The 27,892-nt window shown below is 47.8% G+C and overlaps 1 protein-coding gene across 1 annotated transcript; it reads right to left on the reverse strand.

The window, feature by feature from the left end:
* Positions 1-1,325: 1,325 nt before the first annotated feature.
* LOC132832723 (E3 ubiquitin-protein ligase TRIM39-like) lies at positions 1,326-27,309 on the reverse strand. Its single transcript, XM_060850834.1, has 6 exons — positions 26,942-27,309; positions 26,155-26,250; positions 19,793-20,023; positions 12,926-12,948; positions 10,169-10,284; positions 1,326-2,848 (listed from the first exon to the last, which is right to left on the reverse strand). Exons 1-6 carry the CDS (start codon positions 27,260-27,262, stop codon positions 2,331-2,333), a joined length of 1,305 nt encoding a protein of 434 aa, XP_060706817.1. The 5' UTR covers positions 27,263-27,309; the 3' UTR covers positions 1,326-2,330.
* Positions 27,310-27,892: the final 583 nt, after the last annotated feature.

Genomic DNA, 27,892 nt, shown 5'->3' on the forward strand with positions numbered 1-27,892 from the left:
CACTTCTCGTTTTGCCTCATCAGTAAAATCTTCATGGCTTTTTGAATCAATTAGTTCAGATGTGCTGTTACACACCTCTGGCACAAATGGGACTTGAACTCAGACCTTCCAGCCCAGAGGTAAAGGCACTACCATAGAACATTACAGTGCAGAACAGGCTCTTCGGCCCTCGATGTTGTGCCGACCTGTGAAACCAATCTGAAGCCCATCCAACCTAAACTATTCCATTTTCATCCATATGTCTATCCAATGGCCAGTTAAATGCCCTTAAAGTTGGCGAGTCTACTACCGTTGCAGGCCCCTACTACTCTCTGAGGAAAAAAACCTACCTCTGACATCTGTCCTATATCTGTCACCCCTCAATTTAAAGCTATGTCCCCTTGTGCTAGACATCACCATCTGAGGAAAAAGGCTCTCCCTGTCCACCCTATCTAACCCTCTGATTATCTTATACGTTCTATTAAGTCACCTCTCAACCTTCTTCGCTCCAATGAAAACAGCCTCAAGTCCCTCAGCCTTTCCTCATAAGACCTTCCCTTCCATACCAGGCAACATCCTTGTAAATCTCCTCTGCACCCTTTCCAAAGCTTCCACATCCTTCTTATAATGCGGTGACCAGAACTGGACACAATACTCCAAGTGGGGCCACACCAGAGTTTTGTCCAGCTGCGACCTGACCTCATAGCTCAGAAACTCAATCCCTCTACCAATAAAAGCCAATACACCGTGTGCCTTCTGAACAACCTTATCAGCCTGGGAGGCAACTTTCAGGGATCTATGCACATGGGCACCGAGATCTCTCATGTGCTACACGAAGCCCTGAACAAAACTTCTATTCTCCCTCACCCGCCCTCACTTTCCCTGAAATGGATCGATACAATTTACTTCAATGCCTCCTAGTGGTGAGTGAAATAACTTTTTTTTATAATTTATAAATTAGTTAATTTGTACCCGGACAAGGTGATGGTGAAAATTCAAGAGGGAGCCAGAATAATTGGATTCTAACGCGACACTGTTAACACATCCGAACGCCAAACTTAGATGAGCGTGACCCAAGGGAACATTTCCCAAGTTGTGACACTTGTTGGGTATTAGAGGATTACTTCATGCTAAGTGGCTACCCAGTCGATTAAGGAGGAAAAAGTGAGGTCTGCAGATGCTGGAGATCAGAGCGGAAAATGTGTTGCTGGAAAAGCGCAGCAGGTTAGGCAGCATCCAAGGAACAGGAGAATCGACGTTTCGGGCATAAGCCTTTCATCAGGAATTCCTGATGAAGGGCTTATGCCCGAAACGTCGAATTTCCTGTTCCTTGGATGCTGCCTGACCTGCTGCGCTTTTCCAGCAACACATTTTCAACCCAGTCGATTAACCTGATGTTCCAAACATCAAAGGGGCTTCACGCAGTAGAAGAGGAGAAACTATTTCTCCAGGTTGGGGAAAGTCAGAAAATGGTCTCAAGTCCCCCAGCCTTTTCTCATCAGACCTCCCCTCCATACCATTTGGGTGGGGGTGGGTGTGAGGGGGAAGTGGGCCTGAACAAGGAATGAAGGCCTGAAGACTGGAGCGTCACCAATCAGGAGCGTTGTCAGTGTGCACGGCTTGGCACAATGATGGGGAGTGGGAAAAATGCCAAAAGTGATTGCGTTTTTTTTGTGTGTTGGGAATAAGTAAGAGTTGAGATACGGATCTGCTGTCCATTTGATTGAACGGCAGACAGACTATGGTTAGTAAATAAGCTACAGGTGGAGGCTGATGTGGCTGGTGCTGTTATCCCTGGAGTATTGGCGGCTGAGGGGCGATCTTACAGAAGTTTACATAATGATCAGGGTCATAGGTAGGGTGAACAGTCAAATCTTTTCCCTGGGGTCGGGGAGCTCAAATCTAGAGGGCATCAGTTTAAGGCGAGAGGGGAAAGATATAAAAGGGACCTAAGGTGCAACTTTTTCACACAGAGGGTGGTACGTGTATGGAATGAGCTGCCAGAGGAAGTGGTGTAGGCTGGTACAATTACATTTGAAAGCATCTGGATGGGTATATGAATAGCAAGGGTTTGGAGGGATATGTATTCCTGATGAAGGGCTTTTGCCCGAAACATAGATTTTACTGCTCCTCGGATGCTGCCTGAACTGCTGTGCTCTTCCAGCACCACTCATCCAGAATTTGGAGGGATATGGGCCAAGTGCTGACAAATGGGATTAGATTAATTTGACGGGTTGAACCGAAGGGTCTGTTTCCATGCTGTACATCTCTATGATGTGATGAACAGCTCTCTCCTGTTTCTCTGTAAAGTGGGAAAATGCAGTTGGGCCACGGCACTCATTCCCTGCTCCTTAAAAACGCGAGCTGACCAATTTCAGCGGGTCCATTTTACAGCCAGTGTAGAAGTAAGGGTAGAGCTCCTCACTGAAGGTGTCGGTGAAAGTGTAGAGATGGGACATGTCATCGGCATTGTAGAAGGACAGCTGTCCGGCCTGGTAATCCAGGAAGAGTCCGATCCTCTGGGGCTTGACGCTGAGGTGCAGGGGGGTGTGGGGCGAGGTGAGGGCAGAGTATTCCTCACCCGACCTCCTCAGGGCCCAGACACGGACCTCCGCCTGGTGGGTCTTCGGCCCGATGACGGCTTGCGGGGCCACACCAAGCACCCACTCCCAGTTGGCCCTCACCTTCACCTCCCAGTAGGCCGTCCCCGAAGTGAATCCCTCTGAGGCCAGGGCGCAGAGGCAGCGACCGAAAGTGTGCGGGCGACGGGTCTGCTGCCTCCCGCTGGCGGCACGCAGTCTCCTGCAGTCAGCCGACAGGGTGAGGTGGGGGTGGGCCGTCTTGGGATCGAAGACCAGAGGCGCTGGAACTGAAGCAGAGCGCCGTTAGCATTGGAACCTCAGGCACCTCGCTCCCCACTCCCCTCATCCACCTTCTCCCTTCACCTACCTCCTTTCTTCACCCACCTCACCTCACCCACCTCCCTCTTCCCCTCACCCACCTCCGCCCTTCACCCACCTCCCTCACCCTCCCCCTCACCCACCTCCTCCATTCACCTACCTCACCTCACCCACCTCTCTCCCCTTCCCCCACCTTCCCCGTTTACCCACCTCGCTTCACCCACCTCCCTCACCCTCACCCACCTCTTCCCTTCACCCACCTCCCTCACCCTCACCCACCTCCCTCACCCACCTCCCCCCTTTACCCACCTCCTCACCCTCCCCCACCTCCTCCCTTCACCCACCTCACCTCACCCACCTCCCTCACCTTCACCCACCTCCTCCCTTCACCCACCTCACCCACCTCTTCCCTTCACCCACCTCGCCTCACCCACCTCCATCCCCCTCCCCCTCACCCACCTCCTCCTTCCTTCACCCACCTCACCTACCTCCCTCCCCCTCCCCCACCTCCCCTTCACCCACCTCGCCTCACCCACCTCCCTCACCCTCCCCCACCTCCTCCCTTCACCCACCTCACCTCACCTACCTCCCCCCTTTACCCACCTCACCTCACCTACCTCCCCCCTTTACCCACCTTGCCTCACCCACCTCCCTCCCCCCCTCCCCCACCCACACACACCCCTCCCCCACCCCCACCCTCGGCCCTTCGAGTCCCCACCTAACAGTGCGTTAATCCCAATTTCCTGCGCTTGTCCCACCTCCTTGGATGTTTGGGTGCCTGGAGTACTCAGCTTTCAAAGGTTGTAAGGTTTCCAGCCTCTGCTAGCTTCCCCGTTTCCCCCGGTCAAAACATTTATTTTTCTTCCGAATCCCCTCTGAATCGCCTGCCCCTCCACCCCTCGTGCAGTGACCCCTCAACTAAGCTGTTCTTTATTCTCCCTGTCCATACCCCTCCTCATCTCACACACACCTCAATCACGTTCCCCGCAACCACCCCCACCCCTACCTTCGGTCTAAAGCAAACAATCCAATCCTGCCTGGTCTCTCTTTCTAGCCCCGTTAAAATAAAATTTCTCCTTCCCCCGGCAATTTAGGGCAGCATGGTGGTTCAGAGGTCAGCACTGCTGCCTCACAGCGCCAGGGACCCGGGTTCAATACATGGCTTGGAAAGGGTGGACGCTAGGAAATTGTTTCCGTTAGGCGAGGAGACTAGGACCTGTGGACACAGCCTTAGAATTAGAGGGGGGTCAATTCAGAACAGAAATGCGGAGACATTTCTTCAGCCAGAGAGTGGTGGGCCTGTGGAATTCATTGCCGCAGAGTGCAGTGGAGACCAGGACACTAAATGTCTTCAAGGCCGAGATTGATAGATTCTTGATGTCCCAAGGAATTAAGGGCTACGGGGAGAATGCGGGTAAGTGGAGTTGAAATGCCCATCAGCCATGATTGAATGGCGGAGTGGACTCGATGGGCCGAATGGCCTTACTTCCACTCCTATGTCTTATGGTCTTATGCTGTAATTCCAGCCTCAGGCAACTATTTGTTTGGAGTTTGCATGTTCTCCCCGTGTCTGCGTGGGTTTCCTCCGGGTGCTCCGGTTTCCTCCCACAGTCCAAAGATGTGAGGGTCAGGTGAATTGGCCGTGCTAAATTGCCCTTAGCGGTAGGTGCATTTGTCAGAGGATAGTGGGTCTGGGTGGGTTACCCTTCGGAGTGTTGGTGTGGATTTGTTGGGCCGAAGGGCCTGTTTCCACACTGTCGGGAATCTAACCTAAAAAAATGCGACAGGAGAAAGTGAGGTCTGCAGATGCTGGAGATCAGAGCTGAAAACGTGTTGCTGGAAAAACGCAGCAGGTCAGGCAGGTCCTGTTCCTTGGAAGCTGCCTGACCTGCTGCGCTTTTCCAGCAACACATTTTCAGCTAAAATAATGCGACATCCTGGTGAACCTCCTGTGTAGGCCCTCTAGTGGTGGACACGAAAATAGACTGAGCTAAATCTCACCAGGAGATGGGGTTGGAATAGGACACCAATGGCACCAGGTTTGTGTGCCTGCCCAGGCCTACATCGCACCCCCACCCATCCACCACTTCATTTCCGGTCTGTGAGCGCATGAGGAAGGCCCAAGTCACATCCCTCTCGATCGAGCGTGACAACTGGATTATTCCGGTGGCTTGATATGACAGCGACACAAAGCATTGGTCCCAACCTCTCAAGGCACTGTGCCCCAGACAGCGCGATCGACAGCGGCGAATAGTTTGCCCGTTACCCTCAAGGCCTCAGCTTTCAACAGGAGGGAGAGTCGAGTGGGATGGTCAACAAGCGATCGGTTTTATATTTGAAGCCCACGGGATATGATTTCAAGTCCCAGCGGGACAGTTTGAAAAACGTGAATTCTATCCTTATTCAGCGGGGGTTGAAGGAAGTTGGAGGTGAAGATCTGTCTTTTGCAAAAGTGACTCTGAAGATTGTTGTAAAAGGCCAATGGTGTTCAATGAATGAATCCTCCCACCCTGACCCAGACTGGCTGATACGTGACCCAAGGCCACGGCAAGCTAAGTAACCTAAAATACCGGACCCGAAACATTAATTTTTTTTAGATTAGATTAGATTACTTACAGTGTGGAAACAGGCCCTTCGGCCCAACAAGTCCACACCGACCCGCCGAAGCGCAACCCACCCAGACCCATTCCTCTACATTTACCCCTTCACTTAACAAGACAGGCAATTTAACATGGCCAATTTATCTAACCTACACATTTTTTGGACTGTAGGAGGAAACCGGAGCACCCAGAGGAAACCCACTCTGTTCCTTTCTCTTCACCCTTTCTGTTGAAAAATGTGGTGCTGGAAAAACACAGCAGGCCAGGCAGCATCGGAGGATCAGGAGAATCGACGTTTCAGGCATAAGCCCTTCTTCAGGCTTCCTCTGTTGTTCTGCTGTTCAGTACAGTCATGGCTGATCAGCCTACTCAGTCCCCAGTCCTTGTCCTTTGATCCCTTTAGCCCTACGAACTATATCTAACTCCTGAAACCCAAGCAGAGTTTGGCTTCAACTGCTTTCTGTGTCAGTGAATTCCACAGGTTTAACGCTCTCTGGGTGGAGAAATCTCCCCTCATCTCAGTCCTCAATGGCCTCAGTCCCTGTGTCCTTAGACTGTGGTTCCTCAGTCTTCCGGAACCTCCTTCCTACATTTACTCTGAGTTAGAGCTTTAAAGATTTGTCGACTAAGTTGTTCCAATTGAACACCAGTGGGTACACTTAAAAAGAGGTAATTGATTCCCTGGGAGTGATTTGAGTTCCCCCAAGAATGTAAAAGGTGAATGTAAAAGCTGTTGCTTTCTATCCTGAAATATCTTAAGAGTTGTTCATTCAACACAGTGAGAGTGCTGAGAGTGTGGTGCTGGAAAAGCACAGCAGGTCAGGCAGCATCCAAGGAGCAGGAGAATTGATGTTTCGGGGAATCCTGATGAAGGGATTTTGCCCGAAATGTCGATTCTCCTGCTCCTCAGATGCTGCCTGGCCTGTTTGGCTTTTCCAGCGCCACACTCTCGACTCTGATCTCCAGCATCTGTAGTCCTCACTTTCTCATAGTTAGAGTGCTGTAGTAATACCCCATTGGGCGGTACGTGAGGGCAAGAAGTTAGTTTGACGATGCATTTTCTGATCATGGACACACTGACAAACCTGGCATTTATTGTCCAATGCCATACATCTGAGCATGGCTCGTCGACACCAGAAGGTAACCAACACACAGAATTGCTGGAAAAACTCAGCAGACCTAGCCGAAAGTGTGAAGATCAAGTAGGAGAAAGTGAGGACTGCAGATGCTGGAGTACCAGAGTTGAAAAATGTAGTGCTGGAAAAACACAGCAGGCCAGGCAGCATCTGAGGAGCAGGAGAATCGACATTTCGGGCAAAATCCCTTCATCAGGATTCCCCGAAACATCAATTCTCCTACTCCTTGGATGCTGTCTGACCTGCTGTGCTTTTCCAACACTACAATCTCAGCACTCTCACTGTGTTGAATGAACAACTCTTAAGATATTTCAGGATAGAAAGCAACAGCTTTTACATTCATCTTTTACATTCTTGGGGGAACTCAAATTACTCCCAGGGAATCAATTACCTCTTTTTAAGTGTACCCACTGGTGTTCAATTGGAACAACTTAGTCGACAAATCTTTAAAGCTCTAACTCAGAGTAAATGTAGGAAGGAGGGTCCGGAAGACTGAGGAACCACAGCCTAAAGACGCAGAGACTGAGGCCATTGAGGACTGAGATGAGGGGAAATTTCTCCACCCAGAGAGCGTTAAACCTGTGGAATTCACTGACACAGAAAGCAGTTGAAGGCAAACTCTGCTTGGGTTTCAGGAGTTAGATATAGTTCGTAGGGCTAAAGGGAACAAAGGACAAAGCAGGAACTGGGGACTGAGTAGGCTGATCAGCCATGACTGTACTGAACAGCAGAGCAAGCTCAAGGGGCTGAATGGCGTACTCCTACTCCTGTTTGCATTGTAGTCTGCATTTGATGGGCTCTCCACAAACACAGCAATGTGATGAGGAACCGACTGGCCCATTATTGGGTGTGGTGCAGAGGCACTGACTCCCCAGACCACTGGATAAACAACTGTCTCTCTCACAGTTGTCCCCTGAGATCTTAAACCTGTCACGAATGCAGTCAGCGACACCTTACACTTCCAGTTCCCGTCCACATTTGGCTGTGTTTGAAATTCCTTCCTATTTTGAAAAGATTGAATTAAAATCTTCACAGATCTTAGTCACGTACAGGGTTTGTGTCTGGACTGATGACCAATAGGTTTTCACAGCAGTGCTATTTTTTATTTTACAGTTGGACAATGATGTCTGTGAATATAAACAGAAAAGTGCCAATATTTGGAATGGATGTTAAGCACACAATATGAACAACAGCAGGTTGGCTCAGTGATTAGCACTGCTACCCCACAGCATCAGGGACCTTCATTCCACCCTGTCTGTGTGGAGTTTGCTCATTCTCCCTGTGTCGGCATGGGTTTCCTCTGGGTGCTTTGGTTCCCTCCCACAGTCCAAAGATGTGCAGGTTAGGTGGATTGGTCATGTTAAGTTACCCATAGAGTGCAGGGTAGGTGGGTTAGCCATGGGAAATGCAAGGGTATAAGGTAAGGGGGTGCATCTGGGTGGGATGATCTTCAATGGGCCAAATGGCCTCCTTCCACACTGCAGGGATTCAATGAGTTCAGATCCCAATTTTGAAAGTTAGATTGCTGTTTTAGAATGAAATCAACAGATAAATATTTGTCTTTGTGGTCAAGGTGGTTATGTAGTTTTTAACAAGGAACCCCAATGGATTTCCTTCTGAGAGTAAGATCTGTTGTCCTTAACTGGAAATGTTAGGGTCCAATTTTAACCGAAGCCATGGGTTAGGAACAGGAGTAGGCCACTCAGCCCCTCCAGACTGTTCTGCCATTCAACGAGATCCTAGCTGATCTGCAGCCTCACTCCATATGCCTGCCATTGGGTCATTTCCCTTCACATCTTCGCTTAACAAAAAACGCCCACCTCCAATGTAAAACTAATAACCGATCAGCACCATTTGAGGAAGGACATTCAAAACATTGATCATCCTTTGTCACTGAGTCGTACAGCAGGCAAACAGACCCTTCGAACTGACTGTCCACAACGACCGTAATCCCAAACTAAACTAATCCCAGCTGCCTGTGCTTGGCCCATATTCCTCCAAACATTTGTTATTCAAGCACATATCCAAATTGGGCGTAGAAGTGCTCACTAACGTCTCTCCTGAACAGTCTGGCCATATTCTTCAGACTATGTTCACTAGTTCTAAAATGTGCAACCAGTGGAAATAGTTCATCTTTATCTATCCTGTCTTTCCCTGTTAATATCCTGAAGATCGAATCATCTCTTAACCTTCTCAATTTGAGAGGAAGTCAGAGTTGGGAGGCAGACGTGAACACAATGCTGTCTTGATTTGGATACAGAACTGGCTGAAAGGTAGAAGACAGAGGGTGGTAGAGGAGGGTTGTTTTTCAGACTGGAGGCCTGTGACCAGTGAAGTGCCACAAGGATCGGTGCTGGGTCCTCTACTTTTTGTCGTTTACATAAATGATTTGGATGTGAGCATAAGAGGTACAGTTAGTAAGTTTGCAGATCACACCAAAATTGGAGATGTAGTGGACAGCGAAGAGGGTTACCTCAGATTACAACAGGATCTGGACCAGATGGGTCAATGGGCTGAGAATTGGCAGATGGAGTTTAATTCAGATAAATGTGAGGTGCTGCATTTTGGGAAAGCAAATCTTAGCAGGACTTATACACTTAATGGTAAAGTCCTAGGGAGTGTTGCTGAACAAAGAGACCTTGGAGTGCAGGTTCATGGCTCCTTGAAAGTGGAGTCGCAGGTAGATAGGATAGTGAAGAAGGCATTTGGTATGCTATCCTTTATTGGTCAGAATATTGAGTACAGGAGTTGGGAGGTCATGTTGCGGATGTACTGGACATTGGTTAGGCCACTGTTGGAATATTGCGTACAATTCTGGTCACCTTGGATGTTGTGAAACTTGAAAGGGTTCAGAAAAGATTTACAAGGATGTTGCCAGGATTGGAGGATTTGAGCTACAGGGAGAGGCTGAACAGGCTGGGGCTGTTTTCCCTGGAGCGTCGGAGGCTGAGGGATGACCTTATAGAGGTTTACAAAATTATGAGGGGCATGGATAGGATAAATAGACAAAGTCTTTTCCCTGTGGTTGGGGAGTCCAGAACTAGAGGGCATAGGTTTAGGGTGAGAGGGGAAAGATATAAAAGAGACCTAAGGGACAACTTTTTCACACAGAGGGTGTACGTGTATGGAATGAGCTGCCAGAGGATGTGGTGGAGGCTGGTACAATTGCAACATTTTAGAAGCATTTGGATGGGTATATGAATAGGAAGGGTTTGGAGGGATATGGGCCGGGTGCTGGCAGGTGGGACTAGATTGGGTTGGGATATCTGGTCGGCATGGACGGGTTGGGCGAAAGGGTCTGTTTCCATGCTGTACATTTCTATGACTCACCCTCCACCCAAGTTTCCCTCCCATCGATGCTAGACCTTCAACATTCACCAATTAACAATTAAACCTGCCATTCTGTGTGATAACTGGTCGGGCAATTTGTTTAAAATGGTGCAAGATCCCTTCGCTCCAGTACTGACAGACATTCGTCTAACTTGAATCTGCGTTTTCCCTCCCTCACCTCCACCAATCCTGTTGCACTGAAAGAATAGAGATCCGTTGTTACCTGTCTTGATTTCCTTCAGCATCCGTCTCCATACCGCGTACTGCAGAGGCCCATTGAACTCTCCCAGGGCCAGAGAAACAGAAAGCGTTTTGGGACCCTGATATCCGATTCTAGACCTGAGGGAAAATTGGAAATTGATTAATTTTCCAAGCGCAGCTGTTAAATGTATCCATGCTCTTGAGTTGGTGTGAAACACAGGCTGGCTGCCTGTTTTGGAAACTTCCCCAATTTTACTCTGAGTGTAAGTGAAGGCATCGTGCAGCGGGAGAGCCTATAATTGGTGGGCCACGTGCTCCCCTACATTTCATGTGTGTGTGCTCTTCGCGGTTAAAAATATTTACCGATCCTCATGCCATTCTAAGGCACATTTGTCGCGATGAGTTTTGGTGAGTCGGTGAGAAGCTCCATCTTAGTAAAGATAAAGGGCCAGCTGTCACTTTGGATGTGACAAGGGCAGCACGGTGGCTCAGTGGTTAGCACTGCTGCCTCACAGCACTAAGGACTCAGGTTCGATCCCAGCCTCAGACGACAGTCTGTATGGAGTTTGCACATTCTCCCTGTGTCTGTGTGGGTTTCATGCGGGTGCTCCGGTTTCCTCCCGCAGTCCAAAACATGTGGAGGTTATGCCATGGGGAAATGCAACTTTATAGGGGTGGTGTGGGTCTGGGTGGGATCACTCCATGCAGTAAGCATTCTGTTATTTTTTTTTTCTTTTGGAGGGGACACTCCTGTTCTTTTTTTTCTTCATCCCCCACACTACCGCCCAACTGCGGTAGTGCTTATTTTTTCCCCAGCACCCATGGTGTGTGCGTCCAGGTGTGAGACACAGTGAGAGACACAAAGTGCACGAATCTTTATTTAATTTCCACCACCAGGAAGATAGGAAAACACCCGAGGGGTTAAGTGACAAGCAGTGCCCTCATGCAGTAAGCATTCTATGAAGTCAGATCCCAATCTCAGGCACCTGAATACCTGGGTCAACATGAGGGAACATCTGGAACATCACCACCCAGTACCTGGGCTCCCTCAGAGGGTGCAACAAGCCTCTGATGTAGGGTAAATAGACAAGGTCTTTTCCCTGGGGTGAGGGAATCCAGAACTAGAGGGCATAGGTTTAGGGTGAGAGGGGAAAGATATAAAAGAGACCTAAGGGGCAACTTTTTCACGCAGAGGGTGGTACGTGTATGGAATGAGCTGCCAGAGGAGGTGGTGGAGACTGGTAAAATTGCAACATTCAAGAGGCATTTGGATGGGTATATGAATAGGAAGGGTTTGGAGGGATATGGGCCGGGTGCTGGCAGGTGGGACTACACTGGGTTGGGATATCTGGTCAGCATGGACGGGATGGACTGAAGCGTATGTCTCCCTGCTGTACATCTCTATGACTCTCTGACTGAAAGGGTCCACTTTATCAGCTTAGGGCAGAGTGCTTCCTCAAAGGGGTGACCCCTTGCCCTTCACTCCACACCATCAGCCAAACTGCCGCAGGGCCAGCAGGTTTGTCAGCAGCTGACCCACAGCCCGCTCGACTCACCGGTCCGAATGGGTTTACCCAAATCGTTGGAGAAACAACAACTTGCATTTACGCAGCGCCTTAATTTAACGCGGTGTTCCACTGCAGTGATTATCACACATTTGACACCCGTCCACATAAAGGGATATTACATCAAGTCACTAAAGGTTGATAGGTTATAGTTGCGGGGGGACACTGAGGTGGAGAGATTTCGCTTGGAAATGTCAGCTTTCGGAGGTCCGACTGTCAATGTGAGAGTGTTGGGGTGGATAGACAGTGGGGTTAATTCCCAGAACTGGAGGTAGTTACAGAAATCAGTATAGACTTTTTTCTCCCAATTGGGAAAACTGGCAAGTTTTCATAATTGTCATACAGTTCACCATATTGCTGTAGGTCTGGAATCACACAGAGGGCAGTTTTCCTTTTCGTGAACCAGATGGGCTTTTAAAATAACTATTAGATTAGATTCCTTACAGTATGGAAACCGGCCCTTCGAAACCAATCCACACCGACCCTTGAAAGAGTAACCCACCCAGACCCATTTCCCTCTAACGTTACGGGACAATTTAGCACGGCCAATTCACCCTGACCTGCACATGTTTGGACTGTGGGAGGAAGCCAGAGCACCCGGAGGAAACCTACGCAGAGAATGTGCAAAGTCCATGCAGCCAGTCACCCGAGGCTGGAATCGAACCTGGGGCCCTGGTGCTATGAGGCAGCGGTGCTAACCACTCAGTCACCATACCACCCCACTGCTAATGGCATTCTGCCCACATCACTGGGACTCGTTTTCAATTCCAGATTGATTAACTGAATTTAAACTCCACAAGCTGTTTGAATTTGAACCAATTTGAACCAATATTCCCAGAGCATTGGCCTTAACCCAGTGACAACACCACTACACCACCATCCATACAGGGTGATGGGTGAACAGAACTTAGTTATTGAGAAAAACCTGACATTAAGCCCTCAAAAGATGTTCAACCAGGAGGGTCCTAAACTTGGTCAAAGGTGATGGTTTTACGGAGCATCTTAAAGGATGGAAGAAAGGTTGAGACAAGCAGTTTTGCAGCAAATTTAAGAGATTAGTGTCTAGGTGGCGAGGGGACTGATGGATTAGGCATGAGGCCAGACAGTGCAAAGATCTGAGGGAATGGGAGGGTTGGAGGAGGCGTCAGGGATAGAAAAGGATGATGCCATGGAGGTGCATGGATCAGTTCAATCCACAGAAAAATATTTCATACCATTTGACATTGGACCTCATATCCTAGAATGAAAACAGAAACTCATGTCAGAATAACACTTTCACAAGAGAGATGAGACAACACACACAAACATACACTCACACAAACATACACTCACACAAACATACACTCACACAAACAAATACACACAGAAACAAATACACACAGAAACAAACACACACAAACAAATACAGTCACGCACTCACACAAGCAAACACACACACAAACACTTGCACAGAAACAGACACACAAATGAATACGCACAAGCACTCACACAAATGCACATAACAGTCGGTTCTGATATCAAGTGATAGTTCCGTTCTCGTGTTATAAGAAAATCGTAAAATAGCTACATCACTTAAACGAATGGAGCTGGAATCGTGGATTAGTTAATACAGGTAAGGAAAGTTTGTGTTCTACAAATAATGGTCTAAATTTTTCAAATGCATTAAAGCCAATTCTTGAAGAAGAAACATACGTTATCGCAGAATTGATTGTTCACTCAGAAACACACACACACACACACACACACCACAAATAAAACCATGCACACCCTGACAATTTGAATTAAAACAAACTGAAAATGCTCAGCAGGTCTGGCAGTTTCTGTGGAGAGAAGCGGAGTTGATATTTTAGCAGATTACTGAAAATTAATGACTGAAAGAGTCACAGTTTATATGGGCGGAGAAAATGATATAATGTCAAACCATCAAGGTGAAACATTATATTATTTTCTCCCTCTATATCAACTGTGACCCTCACAATAACTAATTTTCAGGAATTAGTCTAACCTGCTTCCTTTGTTCCGAAACATCAGTAGATATTAACTGATTGCTTATGAACAGCTAACCTCAATTCCTCATTGGGAATTATTCTGACTTTGTGAAATATTAGCAAAACAGCTTGCGCAATACTGTAGATAGCATAAAGGTGTATAAAGGGTGGGTGCTCTGATATCACCCAGGATAGACTACTGCCCCCAAATCACCTCATGCCTCTATGTCTGCATGCCTTCTGAGTTGTCAGTCATGGCCGGGGGGGGGGGAAAAGCACTGCCTCCTCCCAGGCAGTAGGTTTGGATTGAATTCCATGGCTTTGAATGGGTAATTTAGGTTGGCTTGCTGATACAGCGCTGAGGTAGTGCTGCACTGTTAGAAGCACTGCCTTTTTGGATGAGATGTAAACTGTGCTTCGGCAAAAGATCTTGCCTCAGCGATATAAGGAGGAGAGGCGTCCTCTAACCTCTGGTTTAACCCTCAGCCTGAATCACTAGAAAATAAAATATCACCTGCAAAAGGTGAAAGCATTGCTGAAGCTGTTCCTCTCCAGTTTATCAGGACAGATACAAGAATTCCTAATATCCGGCAGTCCCAGCAATTTTCACTGCAGGAGAAAAGGGTGTGGGGGTTGGTTAGCGAGGTGTAACTGTATGAACTTAGACAGTGTTGTGTCCTGATTACTGAATGCAAGATTTTAAATAAAGACCTTGACACCATGGCTCCCTCTTGTGTAATATTCCTTTTTTATCAAGAGGTAGCAGAGCAGCGTGTGGATTCCTCAGCCCAGGAACACGTCCGCTCTGCATGTTCGATTTCTTCTTTTCTTTGTGTGCTTTTGTTTTAATGTTTCTGTTTCTATTATGGGACTGAAGTTTCTTTTAATAACTTCGGTAGATGGCGTCTTCACCTAGCCCAGGCCCAGCGATGAACTGCCTTCCAATAGGCCTGTAATGGCGGTGTAGGCCTGGTGGGGGCAGTCTTGCCCGGGGGGAGGGGGGTGGTCTCGGCCTGGAGTGGACATCTTGCTCCATCTTCCAGGTATATTCTAGCAGCCCAGAGTTGATGTCCATTCCCGGTAGGAAGGTCTCATCTCGGCATGGGTCCACCCAGTGTGGCAACTTCAGCGTCCTGAACACAGGAGCTGTCCACTGAACTTTTCCTTTCTCGTCCTTCTTACCTGTGACCTCTGTTATTAAGTTAGGTGCTGTGTTATGACAACTTATAAAACCATTCACTTGGTATTTTTGTATAAAATATTGCTGTTCTATTCTATTCCAAGTGGAAGCAAACTCCTGCACATGCTGGAATTCTGAAATAAACACCTCTGTTCACTCTGCAAGACTGAACCCAGGCTTCTGCTCACTTGACATTTTAATTCCCCATCTTGCTCCCACTCTCAGTCCTTACCCTCCCTCAGTGTCCCAACAGAGTTCAATGGATATTCAAGGAACTCTTTTTTTTTAAAGATACCCTACAGTGTGGAAACAGGCCCTTTGGCCCAACAAATCCACTCCAACCTTCAGAAGAGTAACCCAGCCAGACCCATTTCCCCTATCCTATAATTACCCCTGACTAATGCACCTAATGCTATGGACAACTTAGCATGACCATTTCACCTGTCCTACACATCTTCGTGATTGTGGGAGGAAACCCATGCAGACACGGGGAGAATGTGCAAACTCCACACAGACAGTCACCCGAGGCTGGAATCGAACCTGGGCCCCTGGTGCTGTGAGGCAACAGGGCTAACCACTGAGCCACCCGAGTAATCGTTCAAGTAAGTACTTCACAGCTTTCCAGACTCAGCTTTGAGGTCAACAGTTTCATCACCGTTAGATGTAGGAGCAGAATTTGGCCATTCAACCCATCGAGTCAGCTCCACCATTCCATCATGGCTGACATGTTTCTCAAAACCCTTCCCTCATTCCATCTCTTTAGTCACTGGAAGTTTTGGTCTTCTGCTCAGTTCCCCCCCCCCCCCCAATGTTTTTGTTTTGAGCTACCAGCCCATTATTCCGCCATTCACCCCTCCTTCGGACAAACCCACTGGCAGTGTCTGCTACCATGAGCCCCACTGCACATGCGTGCTAGTCGTGAAACACGTTCAGGCGCCACATCACGTGGAATTGTGTTGCCGTCGCAGGCAGGGCTGCACATGCTCAGAGAAGAGCCACAATATTGAACTGAGGTTCAGCAAGGGGACAGTGAGCGGTCAGGGGTAATGGAGGGGGTGTGGAGTGAGGAGACAGGGCGGGTTTGAGGGGGTAGCAAGGGTACTAACGTCCCCCTCCCACCATTGGGATACATCCTCCATTTCCTCCCACAGTCCAAAGATGTGCAGGCCAGGTGAATTGGCCATGCTAAATTGCCCGTAGTGTTAGGCGTATTAGTCAGAGGGAAATGGGTCTGGGTGAGTTACTCTTTGGAGGGTTGGTGTGGACTTGTTGGGCTGTTTCCACACTGTAGGGAATTTAATCTAATCCAACGCGCACACCCCTCCAAACACCAGGGGCTGTAACACCTTATTCGCTCCTCCCCCACCCTCCCATTATCACTCCATTCAGCCCTCTCCCACCTACCCTAGTATGATTTGACCTCTGATGTCTTCCACTCTATCACAGACCTTCTTTCGCCTTTATCTATCATTCACCTGCTAAACAACCTCTGCCACCGGTCCATGCTCCCAGCACCCCAACACCTTCCCACCACACACACACACCCCCCCCCCTCCCGGCAACACGGAGTCTCTCTCCCAACACCCCCCACCTCCCCCAGGTTGGCTTTCTCTCCCCTGTACACGGTGCCCCTCTCACCTGCCTGTGGACTCACCGCTGACGGCCCTGCCAGCATCTGAGTGAAACAACTCAACCGACCCTCCAAACAGCAGCAAAGATTGACAAAAAGAATGTGTAGCAATATTCCCATCCCACGGACAGGTGAGAAATAAATAAACATAACTCCCTGAACTCATTCTCGGGATGTGAACTTCGGTGGCAAGATCAGCACTGGAGGGAAGTAAGGGGGGAGGTGTGGGCGCATTTCTTGTGGTTGCAGGGGAAGGTGCCGGGAGTGGAGGTTGGGTTGGTAGGGGGTGTGGACCTGACGAGGGAGTCACGGAGGGAGTGGTCTTTTCGGAACGCTGAGAGGGGAGGGGAGGGAAATATATCCCTGGTGGTGGGGTCCGTTTGGAGCTGGTGGAAATGACGGCGGATGATACGGTGTATATGGAGGTTGGTGGGGTGGTAGGTGAGAACCAGTGGGGTTCTATCTTGGTGGCGGTTGGAGGGGCGGGGCTCAAGGGCAGAGGAGCGGGAAGTGGAAGAGATGCGGTGGAGAGCATCGTCGATCACGTCTGGGGGGAAATTGCGGTCCTTGAAGAAGGAGGCCATCTGGGTTGTTCGGTATTGGAACTGATCCTCCTGGGAGCAGATGCAGCGGAGATGAAGGAATTGGGAATATGGGATGGCGTTTTTACAGGGGGCAGTGGGAGGAGGTGTAGTCTAGGTAGCTGTGGGAGTTGGTCAGTTTACAGTAAATGCCCGTGTTGATTCGGTCACCCGAGATTTCCTCCAAAGCCCCAAGGGATCCTTCCATATCCATCATAAATTCACCTGCACCTCCACACACATCATTCACTGCATCCGCTGCACCCGATGTGGCCTCCTCTATATTGGGGAGACAGGCCGCCTACTTGCGGAACGCTTCAGAGAACACCTCTGGGACACCCGCACCAACCAACCCAACCACCCCGTGGCTCAACACTTCAACTCCCCCTCCCACTCCACCAAGGACATGCAGGTCCTTGGCCTCCTCCATCGCCAGAACATAACAACACGATGGTTGGAGGAAGAGCGCCTCATCTTCCACCTGGGAACCCTCCAACCCCAAGGGATGAACTCAGACTTCTCCAGTTTCCTCATTCCCCCTGCCCCCACCTTGTCTCAGTCCCAACCCTCGAACTCAGCACCACCTTCCTAAACTGCAATCTTCTTCCTGACCTCTCCGCCCCCAGCCCCACTCCAGCCTATCACCCTCACCTTAACCTCCTTCCACCTATCGCATTTCCAACGCCCCTCCCCAAGTCCCTCCTCCCTACCTTTTATCTTAGCCTGCTTGGCACACCTTCCTCATTCCTGAAGAAGGGCTCATGCCCGAAACGTCGATTCTCTTGCTCCTTGGATGCTGCCTGACCTGCTGCGCTTTTCCAGCAACACATTTTCATCTCTGATCTCCAGCATCTGCAGTCCTCTCTTTCTCCAATTAGCCTAGATTGCTAACTCACTGACAACACCAGCATTTCCCTTTTCAATTTAGTTTAACAGTTATCCCGGCCTGCTGCAGTGTGAACACAGTTTGAAAAGGTCAAGTACAGGAGCCTCATACACCAAGTGAAATACTGCAGATGCTGAAAACCTGAAACAAAAACGGAGACGTGAGTGAGGCTTGGCCATATCATAGAACAATACAGCGCAGAACAGGCCCTTCAGCCCTCAATGTTGGGCCGACCTGTGAACTATATTCTGCTCGTCCCCCTACACTATCTCAAAATCATCCATGTGCCTCTCTAAGGATTGTTTAAATCTCCCTAATGTGGCTGAGTTGACTACATTAGCAGGTAGGGCATTCCACGCCCTTACCACTCTCTGCGTAAAGAACCTGCCTCTGACATCTGTCTTAAATCTATCACCCCTCAATTTGCCCTCTTGTACAAGCTGACGTCATCATCCTAGGAAAAAGACTTTCACTGTCCACCCTCTCGAATCCTCTGATCATCTTGTATGTCTCTATCAAATTCCCCTAAGCCGCCTTCTTGTCAATGAGAACAGGTTCAAGTCTCTCAGCCTTTCACTGAGAGAGAATCTGATCTAACAGGTTGGAAATGCAACCTTTCTACGGAACTTAAAATAACAAATAACAGAGAAATACTGGCCAAGTGTCCGAAGAGGTCTTTCAAAACCCCACTACAGGAGGTTTCACTGTTCTCTTGAGAAATGGTGCAGACAGGACCTAGAGTTTAAATCCGGAGAGAGTTCAGAGGAGGTTTGCCAGGATGTTGCTGAGCTTGGAAGGTCTGAGTTGGAAAGAAAGGCTGGGTAGGCTGGGACTTTTTTCACTGGACCATAAGAGGTGACCTTAAACAGGTCCATGAGGGGTACAGATAGGGTTAATGGTAGTTGTGTTTTCCCCGAGGATGGAGGAATTCCAAGACTAGGGAGCACATTTTTAAGGCGATTGGAGAGAGATTTAAACAAAAAAGGCACGTGGGAGAAATTGTTTACACTGAGGGCGGTTTGCGTGTGGCATGAACTTCCCAAGGAAGTGGTGGATGTGAGCACAGTTACAACGTTTAAAAGACATAAGTACATGATTGCAAAAGATTTGGAGGGATATGGGCCAGGAGCAGGCAGGTGGGATTAGTAACTGTTTGGGATTATGTTCGAGAGGGACTGGCTGGACTGAAGGGGCTGTTTCCGTGATGTCTAACTCTATGAATACAGTTCAATTGAAAGGTAATACCAACCACCATCCCCCCGCAACGCCCCCCCCCTCCCCATCTCCCCGCCTCCCCCCATCTTTCCCCCCCCCCCCCTCCCACCACCACCCCCCAGGGCTTTCACTGAAGCTTCAACCATTGCAGACTCAATTCTCTGATGTAGAACTTGAACCCACTAATCTCCGAGTCAGAGGTAAGTGCGGTAGCAGGAGTCAGGTTAACTGTGGGTTTGATCATTCTGCATTATCAGATCTGGCAGTTTGGTTGCTACCACTTGAGAGTTGTGGTTAGCAGGTCATTTACAAAGGGGGTCTGGCATTGTCTGCAGAAAGCGAAACAGAGTTAATGTTTTGAGTCCAGTGACCTTTCATCAGAACCAGTTCTACCCAATTTAACTCTACTTTCTCTCCATAGATGCTGCATTTAATCATAATCATAGTCATGTAGCACAGAAACAGACCCTTTGGTCCATCCAGTGCACGCTGACCACAATCCCAAACTAAACCGGTGCAGACCTGCTGAGTTTCTGTTTCCGTGTCAGTTCTCCAGCATCTGCCCGTCTTTGTCTAGTTTACAATGGAGGGCGGTGATTACCTGCAGCAGCTCCATCTCTTGCAGATCCAGCAAGCTCTCTACTTTGCTTATCGTTTCATTAATGGAGGCCAAGTCTCTCGAAATCTTGATCATATTGTCCTCTATTTCTCGTGACACCAGCTTCTGCTTTTCTTCCAGTCTCGCTATCAAGGTGGCCTCTTCTCTCCGGAGAAACTGCTGCAATTCCGCAAACTCCGAGGTGATATTCTCCCGGAGATCTTTGACATATTTCTGGGGAAGATAAACAGTCTCCCATCACGATCAAATAGCATTGGGGTGTCTTTGACTGCAACACTGAAGCAGGTCTGCGCCCACATTTATGAGTGTTTCCAACTTAACATACCCTCTTATATTTTTCTCCCTTATGTGTTTACCCAGCTTCCCCTTAAACACACCTACTCTGTTCAGCTCCACTATTCTGAGTAGCAACAAGTTTCCCGTCCTGACCACTCTGCTGAACAGGGAAATTTGAGAAAGTAAAGACGTTTTTGCGACAAGTACTGGAACTAAGAGGAGTGTAAAAATATGATGACGGTGATGAATTCTTGTAATTGTACATGATGGGTACATTCAGTGTGCTCAAGCACGGGGTAGCCATGTGACAATGAGCACAAACATAGTTTGAAGACAGTCAGGACTGGGCACTTAACATGGATTTCTGCAGAGCACTGAGGGAAGATTGGGAAGGGGAAAAAGGAGCATGTAGAATGCTGAATATCGGTCCCTGATGCTCCTGGAGTCATCACAAAAGTGGAAGATTTTATTAAAATATGCAAACTACCTTGATTTATCTGTCTTTTAAGATAGAGGTTGACAAAGGCATGGACCAGGTCTCTATGCTTAATAACATTAATTGCAAATAAATAGCTTCTAACTGCAGGTAAACAATGATGAACTGTCACACACACACACACACACACTCCCAAATCAAACTACCCGTGTTAATGTACAGATTTGGGATAGCCCTGGAAATCCCTTGTGGACCCAGACCTGTAAGCCTCTCTCTTGGTTTGTCCTGGAGATTGTACTCTTTGGAAGTCTGGAAGATAAAAACCTCTCACAGACAGTTTAGTTGAATTTTACTTATCCCCTTTATTTACCAATAGCATCACTGTTACAACATAACACTGATATCAATAAGCTAAACTAGCTAGGTTCTAATAACCCAGGAAAGTAGGCTATCAGCTCTTCAAGAGCCCGAGCAGGCTACTCTGATGTACTGATACAAAGTGGCTTTCTTTATGCAAAAGTTTACAAAAACATTGCATGTTCTTAATTAGACAGATGACAGTGAAAGACAATAATTCGTAAGGAAGAAATGTTAATTGACAGGTCTGTGTACACTTGACCAATCACTCCTACAGGCTCTAAGCCATTCATCAGGTGGGAAAAACGTACCCAGCCGAGGTAGGGGTCTGCTGGCAAGATAAGTTCCTATATAAAGAAGTATCAGTCTGAGCTAATTGGAGAATTCATAAAATAAGCCGGCACAGCTCACATGTCAGATACAATCGTTTTACAACAGGAAGGAAGACAAGCTTTTGACCACAAAATGGCTTCCTGACAGATTGTGTCAGAATCTCTTCAATGTTAGGCTTAGAATAATTATTAAACTCGGAGCAGGCTCCTGCTTTTAAAGTACTGAATCATTCTGTACCTGAGGCTGAGATGTTACCATAAGGTTGCACTTAAACTGATTCTTTGAATTAAAAATGCTTTCTGTTCAGGGTTGTGATTTAAATTCAAATAAGACATAAGATCTGATTTGTTATAATTGACAGTGGGGCAGTCTGTAAGGTCTGTAGAATAGTCTGCAAGAACAGCAAGTAAGTTAAAGCTTCATCAATATTACTTTTACAGAGTTTGTATTTAATAATTGTTAATGGCTACTCAACATAATCATAAAGTCTCAAAAATGCAATTCAGTTCAATCCATAGCAGGTAAGCACTAAGAGTTAATTTTCTACTGGCTTCAGCAGCCTCAGCACTAAGATGGTCTCTCTCTCTCTCTCTAGTGTCCTTTTGAACTCTCAAGTCAGGGACTTGTAACAGCAAAGATGTTTTTCCCTCTGTGTCTGCTGAGTTTGCATGGGCTAATAAGAATCCATTATAACTAGCAGGATCTGATCACCAATTACAAGGCTTTTGATAGTGCCAAGTTTCATTTCAGGGTCAGAATCAAACACTCATTAATTTCACAAGGGAACTGCCATGAATGTTATCACGTGGTGTCCTGTTTACACAGATTAACTGATGTTAAGGCAAATGTTCTTAATTGCCTTAGACCATCCTGTTATCACTTGGTGAGCACAGATATTTTTATCTTCTGCATACCTTGAGATCCCCCCTTTTCTCGTGGCCCGACCTTCCCTGTCTATTTTCTAGTACGCACCAAATGTGTTCTATAATTCAACATTACATTTTAGTTTAAATGTTTAAGGATGGGTATTAAGGCTATCGACTTTCTCAGTCGCACTTGCCTGAATTTGGCCCAAATCCCTCCAAACATTTCTTATTCATGTACTTATCCAAATGACATCTAAACATTGTAATTGCACCTGCATCCATCACTCCCTCTGGAAGTTCATTCCACACATTAACTACTCTGTATCAAAAAATTACCCCTCATGTCTTTTCTAAATCTTTCTCCTCTCACCTTAAAAATATGCCCCCAGACTTGAAATCCTCCACCTAATCTATACATATAAACACAGACAGATGGGAAAAAAAACATTGGTGTTATGGCTGGAGGGAAAGGCGGAGAAGAAAGTTCAATGGCTTCAGTCACCAGGCTGCACTGGGATGATCCTTTTGGCTTGTCAGGAATTGTTGCTCATCTACATGCCTTCTCTGGTTAACTTCATTTGTTTGCAGGTGGCACAGAACAACTGGCCAACAACCGATAAAGTCTCTGACTTTATTGCTTACAGCAAATAGGACATAAAGAATCAAAAATGCAAAAAACAATATATGGACTTTCTAATAGAGCATTGCGTAGAGCTCTGGGCAATATTAAGGATAGGAGTGCATTGAAGAGACTGTGGAAGAGAATTTAGTCAACGGAATAGATTGGAGCGGTTGAGATGACTTCCTTGAAGTGAAGAAAGGTGATCTGATAGAGACATTTTCAAAACCGTGAGGGGGCTGGAGTTGAGTTGATAGGGAGAAAGTGGCTTGCTCTTAAAAATAAAATCAAGAATGTGAAGGCAGAGATTTGACATGACTTGAAAAAGACGCAATGAGATTTGACCACCCTGCACACAATGCGTGGTCCGATCCCAGAATGCACTTGCCCAATCTGTGGTGCAATTCAATTGAGCTGTTTGAAAGGATAACGTGTAAGGTTCCACGGAAAAGGCAGGAGAATCACAGCAAATTTTGATGCCCATCTGGATACCTGCCGCAGATATGAAAGATGGAATAGCCTCCTTTATTGACATTTGTTGCGAAAGAAATAGAGTATAAAACCAGGGAAGCACTGCTGCAGCTGTACACGGCATTAGTGAGACCGCTCCTGGAGTATTGCATCCAATTCTGGTCCCTTGAGGAGGGACGCAGCTGCATTGGAGGTTCACTAGATTGATTCCAGAGATGAGGAGTTTGACCTACGAAGAGAGATTGATCAGTTTAGGCCGACACTGTCTGGAGTTCCGAAGAATGACTGGAGATCTAATTGAGGAATATAAGATACTAAAGGGGACTGACAAGGTAGACACATAAAGGATGCTTCCTCACGTGGGGGATCCTAGAAAGAGAAGCCATTGTTTTAGGCTAACGGGTAGCAGAATTAAAATCTGAAGGGAAATTACTTCTCTCAAAAAGCCACAAATCTTGAATTTACTGCCCCAGACTGTGCTGGCATATTGAATAAACTTAAGGAGGAGATAGATCGAGTTTTAATACTTAATAGGGTTGAAGGGTCATGGAGAGGGGACAGGAATGTGGAGTTGAAGCCAAGGTGATATCAGGCTCAAAGGGCTGAATTGCCTCCTCCTGCTCCCAGACCTTATGTTCTGCTTCATAAAATCCCGACTTTCTGCAATTGGTTGATTCTGACAAAGAACCCTCACAGATCTGACAGGCTGAATGGTCTCCTCTTCCATAAGAACACTCTAAGGTCAAACACTGGACCCATGGCTCTGTAAATACTCAAGGGGACAAAATAGGGACACAGCAGTACAGAGTCTCACAGACATTATGTGATATTTACCTGCCACATTACATGATGCAATATTTACCTGACCATTTTACATCCAGCATTGGCCAGACCTCTTTTTCCAATCCATGTTTATCATCTTCTACATTAAACACAGTTATCTGCTTCACCCACTCCTTTTGGTTGCCATTACTCATTCTCGTCACTCCCTGGGTAAAGAATGATTCTCTATTGGATTTCTTTGCTTTTTATTTATTCATTTTTGGGGTGCGGGTATCACTGGCTGGGCCCAGCATTTCTTACCCATCCCTCGTTGCCCTTGAGAAAGTGGTGGTGCATTACCTTCTTGAACTGCTGCAGTCCACCTGCTGGAGGTTGACCCACAGATAGTTCTTGGTGACCAACTCACATTCCTCGCCCTTTGCTTTTTACCGAGCCGATCAAAACCTGTTGAGACTTTAAAAGCCTTTATTTGATCAAAACGGGTAGGGCTAGGAGTAGGCCATTGAGCCCATCAGGTCTGTTCAGCTGTTCAACAAGGACTGGTTGTGACTGGACTCCATTTTACTCTTTTCCCCAAATCCCGCAATCAAAAAATTGAACTCAGCTCCGAAGATCCAGTCTCCACTGGACAGAGAAATTGCTCAGCTGTGTTTGTTTGAGGTTGTCTTTTGGGTGAATGGAGCTGATGTTTTGGTTTCAAGCAGAGGCCAATTAGATAACTTTGTTGTTTAATTTTAATTCTGCTGAAGTGACTACATTGCTAATAAATTGCTAAGACTTGTGTTTAAGTTACAGACAGGTGCTGAGGATTGTTTATTCTCCAAGTCTGGCATTGGTTCGTCCAGTTAGAAACCACGGGGTCAATTCTGAGAGTCTTTGAAGGATTTAGTTTTACTGTGTTGTGCTGTGCTGCGCCTCTGTGTCACATCAGAACATTAACGACCCTCTGAGAAAAATGTTCCCTCCTCATCGCCATCTCAATCCGTTCCTCCATGTTTTTAAACTGTGCCTCTTAGTTTCTCCTCCTCAGCATCTGCCCTGTCAAGCCCTCTCAGAATCTTACATTGTCGATAAGATCACTTCCTATACTTCCAATCTCACATCAGTATCGGTCCAAACTGGTCAACCGCCACTCAGAAGTCAACACCTCAACCCAGGAAACAGCTTCATGATGCCTCTTTGAACTGTTTTCAAGTATGTGGATATGCCACTTTTGGGATATAGCGTGCAATTCTGGTCTTCTTCCTGTTGGAAGGGTATAGATTCCCTACAGTGTGGAAACAGGCCCTTCGGCCCAACAAGTCCACACCAACCCTCTGAAGAGCAACCCACCTAGACCCATTCACCTAACACTATGGGCAATTTAGCATGGCCAATTCTCCTAACCTACACATCTTTGGACTATGGGAGGAAACCGGAGCACCCAGAGGAAACCCACACAGACATGGGGAGACTGTGCAAACTCCACACAGACAGTTGCCCAAGGTGGGAATTGAACCTGGATCCCTGACATTGTGAGGTAGCAGTGCCGAAAGAACATTAGTGAGCCATATGGGGCTTTTCTGACAATTGACAATGGATTCATGGTCATCATTAGACTCTTAATTTCGATTTTTAATTGATTTAAAATCCCACCAGCTTCCTGTAGTGGGATTTGAACCCTAGTTCCCAGGACAATAGTAGGGTGTCTGGATTAATAGCCTGGAGATAAACGCCACTGAGCTATCAGGTCAACCCAGCACTGTCTACTTGTTTCAGTGAGACTGAGAGAAAGTGAAGGTTGCAGATGTTGGAGGTCAGAGTTGAAAAGTGTGGACGCTGGAAAAGCACAGCAGGTCAGGCAGCATCCGAGGAGCAAGAGAGTCCACACAGGCAATGTGACATTCCTGATGAAGGGCTTTTTGCCCGAAACGTCGACTCTCTTGCTCCTGGGATGCTGCCTGCCCTGCTGTGTTTTCCCACTCTGTTCCAGCGAGACACCAACCGCTTCAATAACAAAGGAAGATCGGTTGAAACCGGATTTCATCCCGTCGTCTGTCTTGTTATTCTGGGGGACACAAAACGGGACAGTGTTGTGTCTGGACATTCAGTCAATAGACACTCAGTTCGGCGGGAGCCTCGTGTGGCTGGGCAGTGGTCTTGGAGGGAGTCCGGGCATCCAGCCATCGGTTAGACCTGCCCCCAGCAGAGTGCAACATCTCACCTTCAGTTCCACCCGGTTGGCTGCCTCGACGCCTCGGCACTGGTCAAGGTGCTCCTTCTGTCTCTGAAGGGATCCCAGTTTATTCCGCAGCATCTCCTGCATCAAAACCAACGAACGCAGTCAGATGGGATGCTGTTGCAGTGGCGGGAGAAGGCAACTGGGCCCTCAGAGACAAACCTATCACCAATGGCATTTTCCACCTAATCCCGAGCTCCGGGGCAGACTGATTTCAAATGCTGTTTTCTTTCTCCTACCTTTTCGTTTTCTTTTTAGCATTTTATTCCGTTTTCCTCTTTATTTTCTACATCACCTCTCTCTCCCTCTCTCTCTACCTTTTTAGTCAAAAGTTCCTCTCTTTCAACCTTATCTCTCACACACAACCATTTCTCTCTCTCTCACACACACACACAATCATCTCTTTTTCTCAACTCTCTCACACAATTATTTCCCTCCTTCCTCGAAATATTTTCTCTCTCACTCACTCTGTGTACTTTTACTCCCTGGGACAATGATTTCTCCCGTTTACTTTCTCCCTACTGTCTTGTTTCTCTCTCTGCTCGAAATTTTTATTTTTTGCTCATTTGTTTCCCCTTTCATTTCCTCCCCCATCTCTCGTTCCCTGATTTACTTCAGACATCTGTTGTTTCCTCTCTCTCTCTCTTGATTTTCCTCGCCTTAAACTTGCCCATTTCTCCCTCGTTTGGTTTAGAACTTTCTTCCTTCCTGGTGGATGTCACTCTGCACCTCTCTCTGAGTGTGTGTGTGTGTGTCCTGTCTCCCTCCTTACCTTATAGAGTCCGGCCACCTCCTTCATGGAACTGCTCGACTGGACCCTGCAGCCGCCCGCTCCCTGCGCCGCCGATGGAGCCTGGTCCTCGGTCAGGCGGCCGATCTGTATCCGAGCCCTCTCTGCCTTCCTCCGGAGGCTCCTGGCGGGGCGGACGCTGGCCTGGGTGAACTCCTGCTGACACTGGGGGCAGAGCAGGTGACCCTGACCCGGACCCGGACCCTGAAGCAGGCAGCCCCTGCAGAAACTGTGGCCGCACGGGCTCTTCACTGGGTTCCGGTAGAAGTCCAGGCAGAGCGGGCACATCGCGCCGCTCAGCATCGTCCCGGGGCCACTGGCTGCACCGCAGTGTCAGCAAATACCGCCCAGCGCTCTCCGGACTCTCTCACTCTACAGTTTCGGTTTCCCCCAAAACACACCACAGGCTCAAGTCCGGTTGGTTCATGACGTGGAGTTTCAGTTTCTGCTACAGTCAAAACAGGCTGGGGGTGGGAGGGCAGGTACTGGGACAATAACAGGGTGGGGGCAGATATTGGGACAATAACAGGGTGGGGGCAGATATTGGGCTACAAAAGGGTTGGGGGCAGATATTGGGCTATAACAGGGTGGGGGCAGATATTGGGACAATAACAGGGTGGGGGCAGATATTGGGCTACAAAAGGGTTGGGGGCAGATATTGGGCTATAACAGGGTGGGGGCAGATATTGGGACAATAACAGGGTGGGGGGGCAGGTATTGGGACAATAACAGGGTGGGGGCAGATATTGGGCTACAAAAGGGTTGGGGGCAGATATTGGGAAAATAACAGGGTGGGGGGCAGATATTGGGCTATAACAGGGTGGAAGGGCAGATATTGGGACAATAACAGGGTGGGGGGGGCAGATATTGGGCTATAACAGGGAGGGAGGGCAGATATTGGGCTATAAAAGAGTGGGGGCAGATATTGGGACA

This window comes from Hemiscyllium ocellatum, chromosome 35, assembly GCF_020745735.1.
Source record: "Hemiscyllium ocellatum isolate sHemOce1 chromosome 35, sHemOce1.pat.X.cur, whole genome shotgun sequence".
In the NCBI taxonomy this organism is placed as follows: domain Eukaryota; kingdom Metazoa; phylum Chordata; class Chondrichthyes; order Orectolobiformes; family Hemiscylliidae; genus Hemiscyllium; species Hemiscyllium ocellatum.